This window comes from Suillus discolor, assembly GCF_016758755.1.
Source record: "Suillus discolor strain FC423 chromosome Unknown F5147scaffold_17, whole genome shotgun sequence".
NCBI lineage: Eukaryota > Fungi > Basidiomycota > Agaricomycetes > Boletales > Suillaceae > Suillus > Suillus discolor.
Window position 1 is genome coordinate 272,258 of NW_024541264.1, and position 14,331 is coordinate 286,588.

At 47.2% G+C, this 14,331-nt stretch overlaps 7 protein-coding genes and 1 non-coding gene across 8 annotated transcripts; 5 read left to right on the forward strand and 3 right to left on the reverse strand.

Moving 5' to 3' along the window:
• Window positions 1-93: 93 nt before the first annotated feature.
• Window positions 94-1,797, reverse strand: F5147DRAFT_744739 (glycosyltransferase family 15 protein; the record flags this gene model as incomplete). The annotated part of the gene is made up of 11 exons (XM_041439705.1): window positions 94-143; window positions 195-363; window positions 412-512; window positions 567-659; window positions 708-770; window positions 820-893; window positions 956-1,008; window positions 1,057-1,087; window positions 1,191-1,334; window positions 1,383-1,702; window positions 1,753-1,797. 11 exons carry the CDS (start codon window positions 1,795-1,797, stop codon window positions 94-96), a joined length of 1,143 nt encoding a protein of 380 aa, XP_041294799.1.
• A 343-nt stretch (window positions 1,798-2,140) lies between these two features.
• Window positions 2,141-4,289, reverse strand: F5147DRAFT_685833 (glycosyltransferase family 15 protein). The gene is made up of 14 exons (XM_041436706.1): window positions 4,069-4,289; window positions 3,647-4,017; window positions 3,453-3,592; window positions 3,390-3,399; window positions 3,309-3,339; window positions 3,203-3,255; window positions 3,077-3,150; window positions 3,004-3,024; window positions 2,909-2,950; window positions 2,765-2,857; window positions 2,614-2,714; window positions 2,480-2,561; window positions 2,345-2,431; window positions 2,141-2,295 (listed from the first exon to the last, which is right to left on the reverse strand). The coding sequence occupies exons 1-14, from the start codon at window positions 4,126-4,128 to the stop codon at window positions 2,246-2,248; spliced, it is 1,215 nt and encodes a 404-aa protein (XP_041294800.1). The 5' UTR covers window positions 4,129-4,289; the 3' UTR covers window positions 2,141-2,245.
• Window positions 4,290-5,183: 894 nt separating this feature from the next.
• F5147DRAFT_685836 (eukaryotic porin-domain-containing protein) lies at window positions 5,184-6,688 on the forward strand. The gene is made up of 5 exons (XM_041436707.1): window positions 5,184-5,411; window positions 5,466-5,623; window positions 5,679-5,774; window positions 5,829-6,350; window positions 6,407-6,688. The coding sequence occupies exons 1-5, from the start codon at window positions 5,213-5,215 to the stop codon at window positions 6,488-6,490; spliced, it is 1,059 nt and encodes a 352-aa protein (XP_041294801.1). The 5' UTR covers window positions 5,184-5,212; the 3' UTR covers window positions 6,491-6,688.
• A 34-nt stretch (window positions 6,689-6,722) lies between these two features.
• Window positions 6,723-7,811, forward strand: F5147DRAFT_685839 (P-loop containing nucleoside triphosphate hydrolase protein). The gene is made up of 5 exons (XM_041436708.1): window positions 6,723-6,916; window positions 6,976-7,044; window positions 7,110-7,126; window positions 7,185-7,463; window positions 7,534-7,811. The coding sequence occupies exons 1-5, from the start codon at window positions 6,789-6,791 to the stop codon at window positions 7,731-7,733; spliced, it is 693 nt and encodes a 230-aa protein (XP_041294802.1). The 5' UTR covers window positions 6,723-6,788; the 3' UTR covers window positions 7,734-7,811.
• Window positions 7,812-7,815: 4 nt separating this feature from the next.
• F5147DRAFT_t62 lies at window positions 7,816-7,900 on the forward strand. The gene has a single exon. It is a non-coding gene; the product is annotated as a tRNA-Ile (tRNA).
• Window positions 7,901-8,061: 161 nt separating this feature from the next.
• F5147DRAFT_793176 (SDHD, membrane anchor subunit of succinate dehydrogenase) lies at window positions 8,062-8,970 on the forward strand (the record flags this gene model as incomplete). Its single annotated transcript, XM_041443115.1, has 5 exons — window positions 8,062-8,149; window positions 8,201-8,239; window positions 8,278-8,498; window positions 8,558-8,690; window positions 8,743-8,970. 5 exons carry the CDS (start codon window positions 8,062-8,064, stop codon window positions 8,778-8,780), a joined length of 519 nt encoding a protein of 172 aa, XP_041294803.1. The 3' UTR covers window positions 8,781-8,970.
• Window positions 8,971-9,096: 126 nt separating this feature from the next.
• F5147DRAFT_771734 (TRAPP II complex) lies at window positions 9,097-13,609 on the reverse strand (the record flags this gene model as incomplete). The annotated part of the gene is made up of 13 exons (XM_041441277.1): window positions 9,097-9,592; window positions 9,646-9,697; window positions 9,757-10,076; window positions 10,132-10,389; window positions 10,439-10,861; window positions 10,914-11,011; window positions 11,068-11,200; window positions 11,251-11,437; window positions 11,484-12,363; window positions 12,411-12,528; window positions 12,581-12,948; window positions 13,003-13,400; window positions 13,450-13,609. 13 exons carry the CDS (start codon window positions 13,607-13,609, stop codon window positions 9,097-9,099), a joined length of 3,891 nt encoding a protein of 1,296 aa, XP_041294804.1.
• On the forward strand, window positions 13,433-14,307 carry F5147DRAFT_91931 (dolichol phosphate-mannose biosynthesis regulatory). Its single transcript, XM_041444469.1, has 4 exons — window positions 13,433-13,748; window positions 13,822-13,891; window positions 13,949-14,035; window positions 14,088-14,307. The coding sequence occupies exons 2-4, from the start codon at window positions 13,889-13,891 to the stop codon at window positions 14,262-14,264; spliced, it is 267 nt and encodes an 88-aa protein (XP_041294805.1). The 5' UTR covers window positions 13,433-13,748; window positions 13,822-13,888; the 3' UTR covers window positions 14,265-14,307.
• The last annotated feature ends 24 nt before the right edge of the window (window positions 14,308-14,331 follow it).

Below are 14,331 nucleotides of genomic sequence, written 5' to 3' on the forward strand. Positions count from 1 at the left end.
GTAGACAGATCGTGGAGTGCAGCATTTATAAAATTATAGGAACACGTCACCCACTACTACGAACATACGCTATGACAGCACCGATGTTTCGGTCTACGAGAATATCTTATCGTATCGGTTCAGGCATGAATACCACTCATAGTCTGAAGAGACGAGCTTCAGTGGCGGTCCAACATTTGTATGGAGATACTTGCCGAAATTCTGACCAGGGTCGCACCAACATTTTCCTTTTGCGTGCACGTCTCCCTGTGGACAGTGCTGGAAGGGCTCATGTCGATACCCGATGTCATTGAAGAAGTGAATTTGTTCCTTCTTTGCGAACAGTGCCGCTCCGATACTATGAACTGGTGCATCTCCCCAACGCTGTTCCAAATGAAACTATGACCCAAAGCGTGCAAACACAAGGCTCACCTCATAATAGAATCCACCCTGCTCATCAAGGTATTCGAAGAATTTGGAATATGCCTCGCCTCGCCAGAAATCAAGATCTGCGATCTCAAAGTTGCTCCAGACTTGCCACGTGATTGTATTAGCATGAGGAAACGTTGTGATACGCAGTAACCTACAGTGGCACAGATTGTAGGACTCTCCTCCATCATCAGAGAGAAATTCCATCGCATTTCCGGGAGCCACGAAATCAGGATTAGCATTAATAAAAGCTAGAGGAAGGTGAGATTGAAATCATAGTGAATACTGAATACGCTTACACTTTACAACGTTCCATAGTGTTGGGATAGTAGCTTGGTATTCGTATAGTGATATAGTGAAGCCTGTTGATGTTTGAGACTAGTATATAATTGAAAGCATCGTTTGATTTACCATACACCTTATTTTGGTCTTGCATTACGAGAAAGGGATCATAGTCCACGTCGCAGAAGAGCTTGATGTCTGGCCTGATTGGGGAAGATAAAGTAAGCCAAGCTACATCGCATCTCCTTTGGTTGCGTCTACTCACTCGACTCTCCAGTAGTATCGGTACTTCTGTAGGAGCTCGTGTCGATAGAAGAACTAATGACTGGTCAGGCAACCTCAACAAAACGCATTATGACCACGTACGCCAGAGTTAAAACGACACATATTCCGGTATCTAGGAGCAGTCAGTCAGAAGCAGTGACGATAGTTTAGCATACGCACGGAACGCTGCCTAGAAAATAGTTGGACTACATGTACGCTTGAAACCGTAAAATAACGCACCTCCATAAATCACATTATTCCTAACCATGTCGTCGCGGGATTTGCTGGCTCGATCTTCATCAACCCAAGATGGTTGATGCCAATGGTCGGACGGGATGACACCGAATTCGACTGTAGTATTGGTTAAGGCCTGTATGTGGCTTTATGGCCTGTCAGCAGCTTCAAGAATTCAAGCGTGAAAAACGCACTCCTTGAAGTTCTGCGTAAAGGGCTCGTCGTTGAGGAATACGTAAGGATACTGGAATTTCCTGTTGAACCTATCCTCGATTTGCTTCATACTGCTCATGATTCCTGAAAGGTCGGAGTTCCGTACAAGCATAACGAATGAGGCGTTCGCTTTGCGGTCTTGTAAATCCATGGGTGAATCAGGCTTGTAGTACTCGTCGGGCAGGGGTGTTTTGTAGGGAGGGTTTGACTTCGGACCAGTCCATTGCTCTGCTATATTTGAGATGGATGTCGCCTTTCCGTACTCTTCATGCGTAAAGCTCAGAATGTAGTGAATTGAAATCTATTTGATTGTTCAGTCAGCCGGATTGTCAAGTTGCCCTGAACACGTACAATAACACCCAACACAAGTAAGATGTAACGCATCGGGGTCATCATCTTTCCAGAGGTGCTCGTCCCTTTGGGACCTTTATTAACGCAAATAGAGAGAAAGGTAACTGGATAGTAAATGCAAGAAAAAAAATGAAGAGGATATAAGACTGCTGTTGGTCGCGGTGGAAGGATTGAGCCACGCCACCTAAAACGGCCAACTGAAAACGCTGGCCTATAATGGACTGCGGCGTGGTCCGGTTTCAAAGTTCTTCCTGCACCACGTGGGTCTGCTCCCTTCATCTCCTCTCTCGATGCTTAGTCCAGTCAGCACACATCGCTACATATCGTCCCTGTTGACCGTGCCTGATTAATATATGTAGTCATGGTCATGAAAATATTATGCATTATTACTAGGATCAAACGACTTAAATTAGTTTACCCTGTAGTAGTCTACAGTGGCCTATGGTAGAAATACACATATAAAGTCGTACGTCTACTAGTACATTCAATCAATCTAATCGTGCAACCGCATAAAGTGTCTGAGGCACGAATTTTGGGCAAAATCTGTGACATCGTTAGTCTCACCAGGAGAAATCATGGAGTATTATCGCACCAAAGTTATCGTTTGGATCACACGAACAGTGTCCTTCCCGCCACTGTTTACCCTGCGGACAATGAGCGAATTCAGCGTGTTTATAACCTGCGAAAGGATCAGTTATGAATATGGAATAACATGACCTTGGCTTGCCTATATCCTTAAAGAAATGTATTTGATCCTTGCGCGTAAATAAGGCTGCGGCGATGCTATGAACAGGTGCGTCTCCCCATCTCTGTGTATGGCATTCAACGAGTACGAAAACAAAGGGAGAACTGGCAACTTACCTCATAGTAGAAGCCTCCTGTGTTCTCAAGGTACTCGAAAAATTTCGTGTAGGCTTCGCCCCTCCAGAAATCCATATCTGCGATCTCGAAGTTTGACCAAACTGAGTGGGGTCAATGACCATTTTAAAGCATGAAATCGAACGGCTCTTACAGTGACACATGTTGTAAGAATCGCCCGCATTATCAGATAGAAAATCCATTGAGTTGTCTGGTGACACATATTGGGGATATTCCGCGACGAAGTCTGCCAAATCGGTTCACTCTCAAGCTATCGTGCGTGATTATCGGTGCTTACTTTTCACCGTGGACCATAACGAGGGTATAGTTGGTTCCCATTCTGTTAAGAGCGCGATTCACGCTATAATTAATGCAACAGAGATGAGAATTTACCTGGCATGGATATCGTGAAGCCTGTCCTTGCATAAATTTAGTAGTCCAAGCAACTATAACGAGAATAACTTACCATAAATTTTGTCATGATCCTCCATGAATAGAAAGGGGTCATAATCCAGGTCACAGTAGTATCTAACATCGGGCCTACAGAATGGGTCAGAACCTAATTCATCTATACGGTGAACGACTGACTGACTCTACTCTCCAGTACCATTTATATGGCGTTAAGAGTTCATGGCGGAAAAAGAACTGTAGAGAGAGATCAGCCAATGAAACATCCTTCCTAAACCCGCGATGCTCACCCCTGAATTAAACCGGCACATGTTGCGATAACTAACAACTGAGGATGAGATGGTACCCGAATGGGTTTCGAGGATACGTACGAAACACTGCCTGTGGTTTTAATGGTAAGATGACAAAAAATGGCTGACGAATGATGAACTTGCCGCCATAAATTACACCTTGTCGCACAAGTTTATTGCGTCCCTCCTGAGCTCGTCCTTCATCTATCCAGTCCGGCTGGACCCAGTGCTCGTGAGGGACCAACCCAAAAGAAACGTCTGCGTCGGTTAAGACACTGACACGCCTGACAAAGCATGAGAAACCAATTGCGCTCAGGCTAGACAGTGAGACGGTATACCTTTTGAAGTCGGTGGAGAAGGGCTCGTCGTTCAAAAACACCCAGGGATAATTAAACTTGCGATTAAACTTGGCCTCTAGCTGTTCTACACTTGATATCACGCCATTGAGATCGGAATTACGAGCCAACATTACCAAGGTAGCGTTGGCTCTGTGGGGAGGGTGAGAGACTTGTGGAATTGCATTTGCAAGGGTGGGTGATGGCTTGCTCTTTGATGAAGAAGACGACTCCGATGGTGTCTCGTTTGGTTGTTTGACATCCAAAACCGCCACAGTTTCAGAGTCCTTGGATGTCGACCATTGAGTAGACAAAGTTATGAAAGACGTGGAATGGTCTTCACGACCAATAGCCATGAAATAACACACAATCAGCTATATGTGAAGCTGAATATGAGGTAGCAAAACGCGATGTCATTGACGTACCACAGCTGTGACTGCAATGACGATAGATCTACGATGTGCCGCAGTTAACGGGAGAGCCATGTTTCAGAAGAGAGCGCCCTGATGCCAGTCAGAGAGTTGACCTGGGGACGAAAGAAAGTTGAGATAGCAAGCACTTATGTATTATATCAATACGAAGCGAGGGAAAGGAACGAGTACTGATACGATTTAGAAATGAAGTATCACGCAGTTACGCGGAACTGCGCAGCAGCGGTATCGAAACCTGACAACGGATGTGAAATTAAGGACATGTGGCCGGTGTTAGTGTTTCCACGGTATTGCCTTAACGATTAGTGAGGGTCTGATGTAGTTGGACGTTAGTGGATGATGTGGCGCCTTGACAAAGTGTGCAAACTCCTTACTCAAGGACTAGCCTGAGCTTCTCGGCATATATGGATTTTGCATCACCCACGAGCTTCTATATAAAGTTCTATCTGCACGCGGTCAGGCTAATTCATGTCATGACATGTTGGACAGCCCGGTCAGCGCAAACATGCTGGCTGGCGCCGCACCCTGACGGTAAAATAATAATGCGCGGCAACAGCCATCAAGCTCAACTTGAGCCCGGAGATTAGCCGCGTGATGCATGACTCACATGGTATCGTCTAATAAATAGTCTGGGCCGATAACAATGCTTTACAGTCCTCTTCAACGCAGGCGGCCACGGGTCTTTGGGTCATCAAAATTCTGTTGAGAGGTCTGACTTTAGATGCGCTATAAAGATAGCGCGAGTATATGTTGACGGTGCTGTAAGGAGCCTATGCACCTAGCAGTACTGGACTAGTGTGATTTCAGAGTGACAGCCTGCACCGCAATATCATAATGGATGGACCACAGGTAAGAATGGCATCACGACAAGACTGAACTAGCTGCACAGACACTGCTATCGCCTCAGTAAACCTTTGAAATTCAGAATAGTAGTATTTAACGATCCTTGACTTATCATTGAACAATGCACCATCCTTGCAGCTTGCTCGTGTAGAAGAAACGTCAAAGAACTGATAGAATGATATGCAAGCCAGTTCAAGCTGGAGAACAACGCTAAGACCGAGTTTGTCAGTGTTTGTTCCGCTTAGTTTTTTTGAAGCTTTCGTCACTTCGGTTTGTAGACGTGTTGTGTTGTTCTATGGCGTCTCCCACATTTCCCCCTGCAAAAGATGCCTCTACGGACCCATCACCGTCGTCCGTACCGCAGGCACCAAAGTCATCGTACACGTCTGCCCTTTCTCCTCTGACCAGCGCTTTCAGCCGCTTTTCACAATGGCGGAAGTCATTTGATCTCCCGAACCCGGGCACAGTCGAGAATTTGCAGAAGGAAGTCAAGTGTACGCGTTTTCCCTCTATCGTTTGGTCTTCCAGCCGTCCCTGACATTTTATAGCGACTCATCTGACGAACTTTATGTTCGATGGTGCCAGGGCTGATCTCACGAAGAGTTTGTCAATGAACCCGGCATTTCAAGTCACACACTCTTTCATTCTCGGGTCGCAAGTCTCAACACCATCATATAACTTTGGTGCTGTCTTCGCCAACAATGACGTTAGCCAATTTGTCTTCCGCGCCTTTGTTACTCTGTCTGATCCTTTCCCTGCAGATGTTCCTCCAAGGCAGCGTTGACCATGAGGGTAATGTGAGCGCACGTATGAATCAAGGGTGGGCCGAAAACTCCATCACGAAGATTCAGACGCAGGTTTGTTTCCTATCGCACCGTCACACGCGTTCCGTCTCACATCCTCATCTATAGATTTCATCACAAGCTGGCCATAGCATGATCCAACTGGAGCACGATTACCAGGGTCAAGATTACTCCTTGAACGCGAAAGCTGTCAATCCGTGGCCTGCAGATCTCACGGGCATATACATCGGAAGTTACTTCCAGTCTGTGACAAAAAACCTTGCATTGGGCGTGGAGACGCTTTACCAACGGCCAACTCCTGATATGTCCGACTTCACGACGTCATATCTAGCCAAGATCACCAGCGATGACAAGAATTGGATTGCAACTGCACAAGTTCAACCATCCGGTATTCTACAGGCTACATACTGGCAGAAGCTCCACGAGAAAGTGGAGGTCGCAGCAGATCTTCAGCTTATGGCCTCTCCTCAGCGAAGAGATGCTATTGCAACTCTCGGTGCAAAATACGACCTCCGGATGTCGACGTTCAGAGCACAGTTGGACTCAACAGGCAAAGTTTCTGCTCTGCTTGAACAACGCTTTGCTCCAACCTTTGCGTTCCTTGTGGCGGGTGAAATTGATCACTTCAAGGCAAGTGTTTCCCACCTCACTGCGATGTTGTCCAGACTGACATTCTGCAAATTCAGAACGCTGCCAAGGTTGGTGTCGGTGTGATGATTGAGAGCTCTACTTTGACCCCGGAAGAGATGGGTATGCCCCCTCAACATTGAATTAATTATACTTAGACACGTACTTTCGGATTCTATTATTGGCATACATCTCTTCTCAGGATCTCTGCAGTACCAGTGTGGTTGTCAACTAGCCCAGCAGCACCCCCACCTTTGCAGAACATCTGGTTTGACGAGAGTACACTACGTAGCACTTATAGAGTGCACCAATCTGAATGCGTACAAAAATATGGTGTGCTACTTGGTGATACTAAGGTAGCGACCTGCCTTCCCTGTGGGAAACCAACACCACAGCTGAGCGGACTTGGTGGACACTGAGTACTGAGTACTGAAACTCACCATGGCAAAGTTGATTGAAGTCTGCAACGTCGCCTGCAAGAAGGACAAAAAGCATGTCATTTTCTCTCAATTGAACTTCGATGTCAATGAGAGAGATATCATCGTTTTACAAGGCAAGAGTGGTGCAGGGTGCGTTGACTTCTCTCCCTGTGGTATTTTTTTTGGAGGCTCAACCTATGCATATTCAGGAAAACCACACTTTTAAAGTGCATCGCCCATTTGAACGTTTATGACGGGGAGATCTTATACAGAGGAGGGTACGCTCATCACACCTTCAAGTCGATTTCTCTCATGTCTGACACGCGATGTTCACTACCTGCAGGACAGCTAAGGCACATGGTATGCATGACACCTATCACTCGCACACGAAGCTCATGAAGATGTCCCGTAATTACAGGTGTGCCTGTGTTTAGAACACGGGTATTCTACGTGCCCCAGAGACCCGCTTTGCTGCCAGGCACGCCGCGCGATTTTATGGCAACGGTCGCATCCTTCCAGTCCCGTAAATTGAACTCGGAATCTGATCTTGCCAATGCTATGGATATCTCCAAGGGGTGGGGCGTTGATCATGAACTATGGGACAGGAATTGGACTAGCTTGAGTGGTGGCGAGGCGCAAAGGATAGCACTGGCCGCTGCAGTGGGGCTGAACACCGCTGAAGTCCTTCTACTTGACGGTAAGACTCGATTCATATTGCATATCGTTTATATCATGACTGAGATGTGCGCTGCCTTGTATTTCTCCAGAACCAACTTCAGCTCTCGATCATCACTCGACTAAGCTTGTGGAAGAGTTCATCCTGAACGCCCTCAGATCCCCACAAAACGGATTGAAAGCGATAGTCTGGATCACCCATTCCGAGGAACAAGCAAGAAGAGTAGGAACCAGATTCCTTCGGATCTCAACCTCTGGTTGTGAGGAAGAGCCACTTATGCCTGAACCGTAGATATTGTGATGTTTCAACAGGAACTTGAACTGGATATCCGATGCTTTACATAATAACAAACAATACGCCATCACTCTTCGATAGTCCCATAGCTCAGTGGTCAGAGCGTTGTACTTATGAGGTTACATTCCATGCAAGGGTCCCGAGTTCAATCCTCGGTGGGACTAATTTTTTCATTTCGCTTGTTTGGTTTCCATATATGGGAATTCGCGCTTTCTTCTCAATCATCCCGCTGACAGCCTGCCGGCTTTATCCACACTCCTCCACGCCCCGGCCCGCCCACCGTTTTTCTTTCCTTTCTCTAGCATCGTTGACGCCGCCGACAATAATGGCTTCGTCTATGCTCCTTCTCTCAACGCTGCCTAGAACCTTTGCCTCCGCGACTGGACGTAATGTCTTGCGATCTGCATTGCAAGGTAAGGACATTTTGAACCTTGTCTCCTCTTCACTTATGTTACATTTCACAGTGAGAGCAAGTTCGACTACTCAATATGTTCCAGGTGGACGTATGTTTAACGAACCCTTCTCTGTGATACCTGACGAGCTTACACTCACTCGACAGCTATCATAAGGGGCACAGTCAACGACCCTGTCGAGTTCCCTCACCCATCAAAGATGCATGGCTCGTATCACTGGGCATTCGAGCGACTTCTTGCGGCCTCCCTCGTTCCCATGACCGCAGCAGCTTTTGTGACCTCCGGATCATCTTACCCAGTCCTCGACGGATTGCTTGGTCTCAGCTTAGTGATGCACTCTCATATCGGGGTGCGTCAGCGATAGAGTTGGTATTCTGCGAGGTTTTGACGTCACCTTCTCTATGCTAGTTCGACTCAATGGTTGTGGACTACGTGCACAAGCGCAAATTCCCTATCATTGGCCCTATCCTGACCTGGACACTGAGAACCGCGACGGTTGGCGTGCTTGTCGGCGTTTATCAGTTCAACGCAAATGATATTGGTGTGATAAATATCACTTGTCATCGTTCCTCGTCTGACTCAGGTTCCTATAGGTTTGACGGAGCTGATTGCGAAGGTCTGGACAGCGTGAGATTATATGCAGGTTATATCGAGAGACAAGAAATCGCGAATTAAGTATAATCGTACTATCCATCCTCTCTAACAGAGATACAAATTCTACTAGCACTTGCCCGACTGCCCTTCGAAGCTCCCATTATCCGAACTTCCGCCCCAACCTCGAAACGACCAGTGCAGAGGAAGCACTAGTGGCACATCCACAGCCTTGGTTTCGTCGGGTTTCACCTTCCCTATTGCGATGCTAGATAAAACACCTTCCGAAAGGACCTGTTCAGCTGGATCAAAGATCAAGTCTAGTGTCATCACAAGAGGCAATACTGTGGGCAAATTTAGCGAGCTGAGTGGGAAAGATTCTTGAGAAATGGCGAACATGATGAATTGGCAACCTCGACGCGAAGATAGAGCATCTCGTTTGGACTGGCGATGTATTTGCCTCCGCTATAATCGAGTTCTTGGGGTGAACCGTCTGGGTTGTCCACTATTAGCGTCAAGTCAATTTGCACCACGTCTGTCCGCAAGGCCTTCAACATTGGGAGCGTCAACCGCTGTTGTCGCAGCGAGAGATCTCCATGTCTATCGCCAGTTCGTCTAAACCAATGAATATCAGCGACAAATATGATAAGTGAAGAATAGATGACCTCTTTCCATCGAGCGGACACGATCTTGAGGAGTTCTTCACGATACCAGAATAACTCTCGTTGAGCTTGTTCCTCTTCTATTGACAACTTGGACTTTCCGACGACGAACTGACGGTCTGATAATGTCGGTATAGGTTGCGAAATCTGATCATCTGATAGCCTGAACTTCTTAACCGGAAGCATGATACTTGATATGCCAGGCGTGAGGTTACGTGTATGAATGTTCCGTGAACGACTCACCGCGACATTGACCCTGGAGGAACAGTTGATGAAACAGCTGCACTTTCCGTTCCTGTGGAACTTCAGCATCAGGAAGGAATTTTTGGGAGTATCTAGAAGTCCTGTGCTTACCAGCTTGTTCACGTTCGAATGTAACTTCGAATGGGAGCCCATATGTGTTGCGGACGTCAATTGCAAACAAGCACCATTCTTTCAGATTATCAACCTCTGGAAGGTGGTGTATCGCGGAATTGCTAGCCCGGCGACTGATGTCATCATAGTCCACATCAATCATTGGCATGAGTCTCATATCATGGCACTCCAGCATATGGTAAACAGTCACTGTCACCGGATATGATAACTGTCGAGTGTAGAACACCTCGGGTACGGGCACCTGTTCCTCGTGGTCTCGATTGACCTGGGAATATGATATGTGAACGGTGCCATGTGCACTAAATTTCAATGGTTTTAGTGCCGATAAAGGCGGAGAAATCAGCAACAACATACCAACCAACTTTCCCTACGCAGGTCACAGAAAGAACTACCTTTTGGTTTGGCAAAATGTTGGTGATCTCCTTCTCATTGCGCCATGAAAATGCCTTTCGGTGCAGAAGATCGTATTCTGTCTCATATGTTTCGAAGACAGAAAGTTCTCCTTCAGACAGAGCTTCCTGTGCGGGACCAATGGTGGAGTCTTCAAAAGATAACCGAATGAAATCAATCGGCAATGCGGAAATATTCTCCAAAGTTAAGCGAATGGTTGATCTGTAACGCATTAATCAATAGAAATATTTACAAGAACAAGCATACATACTCTTCGCCGTTGTACAGCATGACTGCTCCGTGTGTTAACGACGTCCATCTGATTCGGAGGAGGGGTTGCTCAGGAACAACGACACATTGTAGGAATTGAGGTGGATTTTTGAGGGATGGGAGTAAGGTACTGAGTCGCCTCCCATCCTTCTCCCATGGCAGAGAGTCGAGGCCCCAATACTTGGTGCGACCGCTTTCGCATCTCACAGCACTTTGACGGCGTGCAAAAAGATTCTGATCGGCATCAGTCGGGACAGGTAATAGAAATTCTCTTGGAGCTCCCCAAGGGGCTTGAACAATGCATCCTCGGAAAACCAAAGTTCCTCGCGTTTTCGCAGTGCCGATGATGGTAATTGAATAGAGGGTGTTGGGAGGAATGACGAGTGCTGAGACAGGACTGGATTCAAATTCCACACCAGTTGTGCTAAGGATCTGAAGGTTAACTTATTGATCAACTGACCCAAAAAATGCTATACCTGAGCGAAATACTTTGGATTTCCAGGTCGAACACATAAGGATTTCGCAAGGTGATTGTGAGCTCAATAGGTTCATCTTGGACAATCAAGTTTTTGCTCTATGAACATCCCAAAAACTGAAAATATGTTTCACTGTCAGTAAAAAGGGACTGACCTGTGGACCTGATGATTTCCTGGGGTTATATAGGAAAGGGTCAATGATCCCGCTAAGCAGAGAATTCGTGGCAGATGATTTTGCAGTCAATATAGAGAATGGATTTTCAATTGGCAGGCGGTGCAAGGCCAACCTGTAAGGGCGGGAGTTAACATAGTTATGCTGTTTGTAGCAATTACATACGGCAATAATGCAAGACTCATGATAGGGTTCCCGGCCCAGTACTCGACTGCAGGTGCGTCACCGCGCCGACGCATAGCAGCAAGAGCACGTCCAGCAGTTTGGTACAGATGGTATTGATCACTACTGGCCAACACGGAATGCATTGTTCTCAACGCAGAGAGTGATATTCGCGCTACAGCGAGCGGATCTAGGGCTGTCTTAGAGACTGTTGTTTCGTGGAAAATACCACTCACCGGGAAGGGCCTCTGCCACAGCAATGGCCTCGCGAATAACTCCAACTTGAAGTTCTGGCCACCCGAAAGATTCCCTTGCCGCATCTGCCAAGCCCTCTAAGTCCTCCACAGCAAAGCCGTTACTGTCTCTACCCCCTGCTTCGCTGCTATTGCCGTCTGTTGCCGTTGCCACGCCGACCGCTTCCAGATCAACACCAAGGACCTTGCAGGCACGGACGAGGAGTTTCAGGATGCTCTGATTGCCTTCCAGGATCTCATTTTGTCGCACACCAACAGCCCCCTTCCCAACTGCGCTCACTTCGTCACCATTCTCGGAGCGATTGCCTGTGTTTGCGCTTCCAACGTCAGATTTCCGTGAAAGGTCATTTTCTTCCCGGCCACAAACAATGAGATCCATGATGCAACTGATGACTTCGCGCAGAATGAAGGCTTCCTTCCGCTTGTATCCAAGGGATGAATAAATGGTCGCCATAGATTGCAAAATGTTGAGCCGCTCATGAGGACCAAGATGCAGTAACCATGGTCCGTGAGCTTGCGACACGGTGTTTGCTATCTGTGAACGAGACACGCCTGACACGATACTTATGCGCTCCAGATTTGTCCAGGAGTTATCAGATGTTGTCTTCTGCGTATATGAGGTCGACGCTGGTTGTAGCATTGAAGCAAAAGCTAATGCACCCCATCCCTTGGTAGACCAGGTGCAGAAAAGGAGTGATGTTTGGCGCATAACAGCTGTGCAGTATGTCAGGGCCAAAAGTGAATGATCCTGGCTAGGCTCAGAAGGCGCAGGAGCCTTGTGATAGAGAGCTATAGCTTGAGACAGTTGATCATATATGTCGGCCCAAGGTTCCTTGATGCCGTTGTTGCTAACAGAGGATTGCTGCATACGATTTCAACATCGCTCACCCAAGGCGATAGCTGACTTACCAGGCCTTGGCCAGCCGACCATGCATCTAGAACAAAAACCGTTGCCATCCCTTCTAACACGGAGCCATGCCATACAGGATCCTGCCCGGTCTTGAACAGCACAATAGCTTCTGCATACCTTGGGCGAATTCAACCGTGGTGAACTGATAAGATGAATAAAGGATACGGACCACAACGATGCATCCTCTGTCCTACCAGCCAGCAGGAAGAAATCGCCAAGAACCTTATAAAGTCTACCATGTGACGAAACGGCACCGACCGCACTGATGCGTTTCCTAACCGCTGGAGGACCAAGTATAGTTTGCCGTTGAATAAGGGATGCCGTATGACTGATACCAGGTCCAGCAGTCGAGCTGCGCTTGATCTGAATACCTGACATCGCCAGGCCCGATGATTCGAGTTCAGGCTGGCTCGAGTACGAAGGATATCCAAGATTTCCGGAACTGAGAGAAAGCGGCATCTCAGAGGGAGAAGGGAGTGTCGGGAAAAGAGCAGAATTCAGATACTCATTTCCTATGGGACTCTCGAGAACATGATACTATAGATCTGTTAGTAGTGTCTTCGATACTCTGTATCAAATGTTGATCCATACCACACGACCAAGTTCAGCTAGAATGTGAGAGCACAAATCAGCAAGCAGAGTACCAATATAAAGTTTCTTGTTCCCCATCACGCTCGGAATCGAAACAATCCCAGGTAACGTATCTCCGAGACCAGTACTCCCAGCACTTTCTTCATCCTCAAAGGCCAGGCAGACTTTGGCAAGAGGAAATGTCGAGCCTTCCGGAAAGATGTCAAGCACAGTATTCTCGAATTGCTCAAGAGCAGAAGCAAGGGAATATGAGGATGAACACGCGGCGACACCAATTATCCCTAGCGTGAAGTGAGACGGTCGGAACAGAGACAGCGACATATGGCGAGGAGGAGGGGGATGGGATGGGTAGCTCAGATATAGATAACCACTGGAAAGTGGATTTGGCATGAAACGAGCTGAGGTTCCGTGAACAACTGTTGTTTAAGCAAAAAAGGGCTTGCGTACCTCGCTCATCCTTCATGCCAGCAGGTATGTCGCCTAAGCGAATTGAATCGAACGTCCTGATTTCTGCCGCATACTTCTCAAAGGCAGCACGGGGTATTGGGCCCACTGGGAAGACAAGGATTGGAATATGTGCAAGCGCTGCGAATGCATGAGAGTTCATGGGATGCCTTGAGCTGTTCGTTATAAGCTTAAATCATCAAGTACGAAAGTCGGACTCTCTTGGCGCTCAGCTGCTCGCAAACGTTGACAATGAGCTGGCATGATTTTTGACTCGGAAACAAACTACGCACTCGTGTTATGTATGTAGTAGTGTTTTCCCGATCCGCTAACCCACCAACTTTGACTTTTGACCGACTCCGGACTTGCACGCAGTGCTCTATTCTTTATAATTACGCTCGACCTCAGATTCAATTTCCAAGTAGGTTTAACGGACTTTGCGATGGTGAGTAGTAAATGTATGTGATGTTTTAAGGTTGGCTGATGGGAGCAACTATCTAAGGGTGTAAGTGACAAGTCTCTTGGAGGGGTGATGTTGCTAGTTGCTGGTTTCGTTTTCACGTACTACACGACATGGGCCATCTTACTCGTCAGTTCGCCAGGCTTACGTTGAACGGGCCATATAGCTGAACATTCTTCAGCCCTTCTTCGATGCATCCAGCCCCATACACAACTATTTTCCTGCACGCGAATGGGCAATACGGCTGCCAGCATTCGTGCTCGTGCTCGGACTTTCGGGTATCGGTTTCTTCGTTGGCTCCACCATCATGAAGGAGAATAGAAAGAAAGCACAAAAAGCGAAACTCAGGGCAGCCTGACAGCGAGAGATCTAGATACGCATATCCACCGCCTCTCCCTTTTCTCAGATTTATTATTTTCCTGGAA

Bases quoted from the DNA above. Each gene is read 5' to 3' on its own strand.
- F5147DRAFT_685833 (XM_041436706.1), bottom strand. From the start codon at position 4,128: ATGGCTCTCCCGTTAACTGCGGCACATCGTAGATCTATCGTCATTGCA. The intron at 3,256-3,308 runs GTGAGCATCGCG...CTCTCTCTACAG, and splicing joins TGTGCCGGTTTAATTCAGGG to TTCTTTTTCCGCCATGAACT. The intron at 2,296-2,344 runs GTGCGATAATAC...ACGATGTCACAG, and splicing joins TGATCCAAACGATAACTTTG to ATTTTGCCCAAAATTCGTGC.
- F5147DRAFT_685839 (XM_041436708.1), top strand. From the start codon at position 6,789: ATGGCAAAGTTGATTGAAGTCTGCAACGTCGCCTGCAAGAAGGACAAA. The intron at 6,917-6,975 runs GTGCGTTGACTT...ATGCATATTCAG, and splicing joins CAAGGCAAGAGTGGTGCAGG to GAAAACCACACTTTTAAAGT. The intron at 7,464-7,533 runs GTAAGACTCGAT...GTATTTCTCCAG, and splicing joins TGAAGTCCTTCTACTTGACG to AACCAACTTCAGCTCTCGAT.
- F5147DRAFT_685836 (XM_041436707.1), top strand. From the start codon at position 5,213: ATGGCGTCTCCCACATTTCCCCCTGCAAAAGATGCCTCTACGGACCCA. The intron at 5,775-5,828 runs GTTTGTTTCCTA...CCTCATCTATAG, and splicing joins TCACGAAGATTCAGACGCAG to ATTTCATCACAAGCTGGCCA. The intron at 6,351-6,406 runs GCAAGTGTTTCC...CTGCAAATTCAG, and splicing joins GTGAAATTGATCACTTCAAG to AACGCTGCCAAGGTTGGTGT.
- F5147DRAFT_91931 (XM_041444469.1), top strand. The intron at 14,036-14,087 runs GTCAGTTCGCCA...AACATTCTTCAG, and splicing joins CGACATGGGCCATCTTACTC to CCCTTCTTCGATGCATCCAG.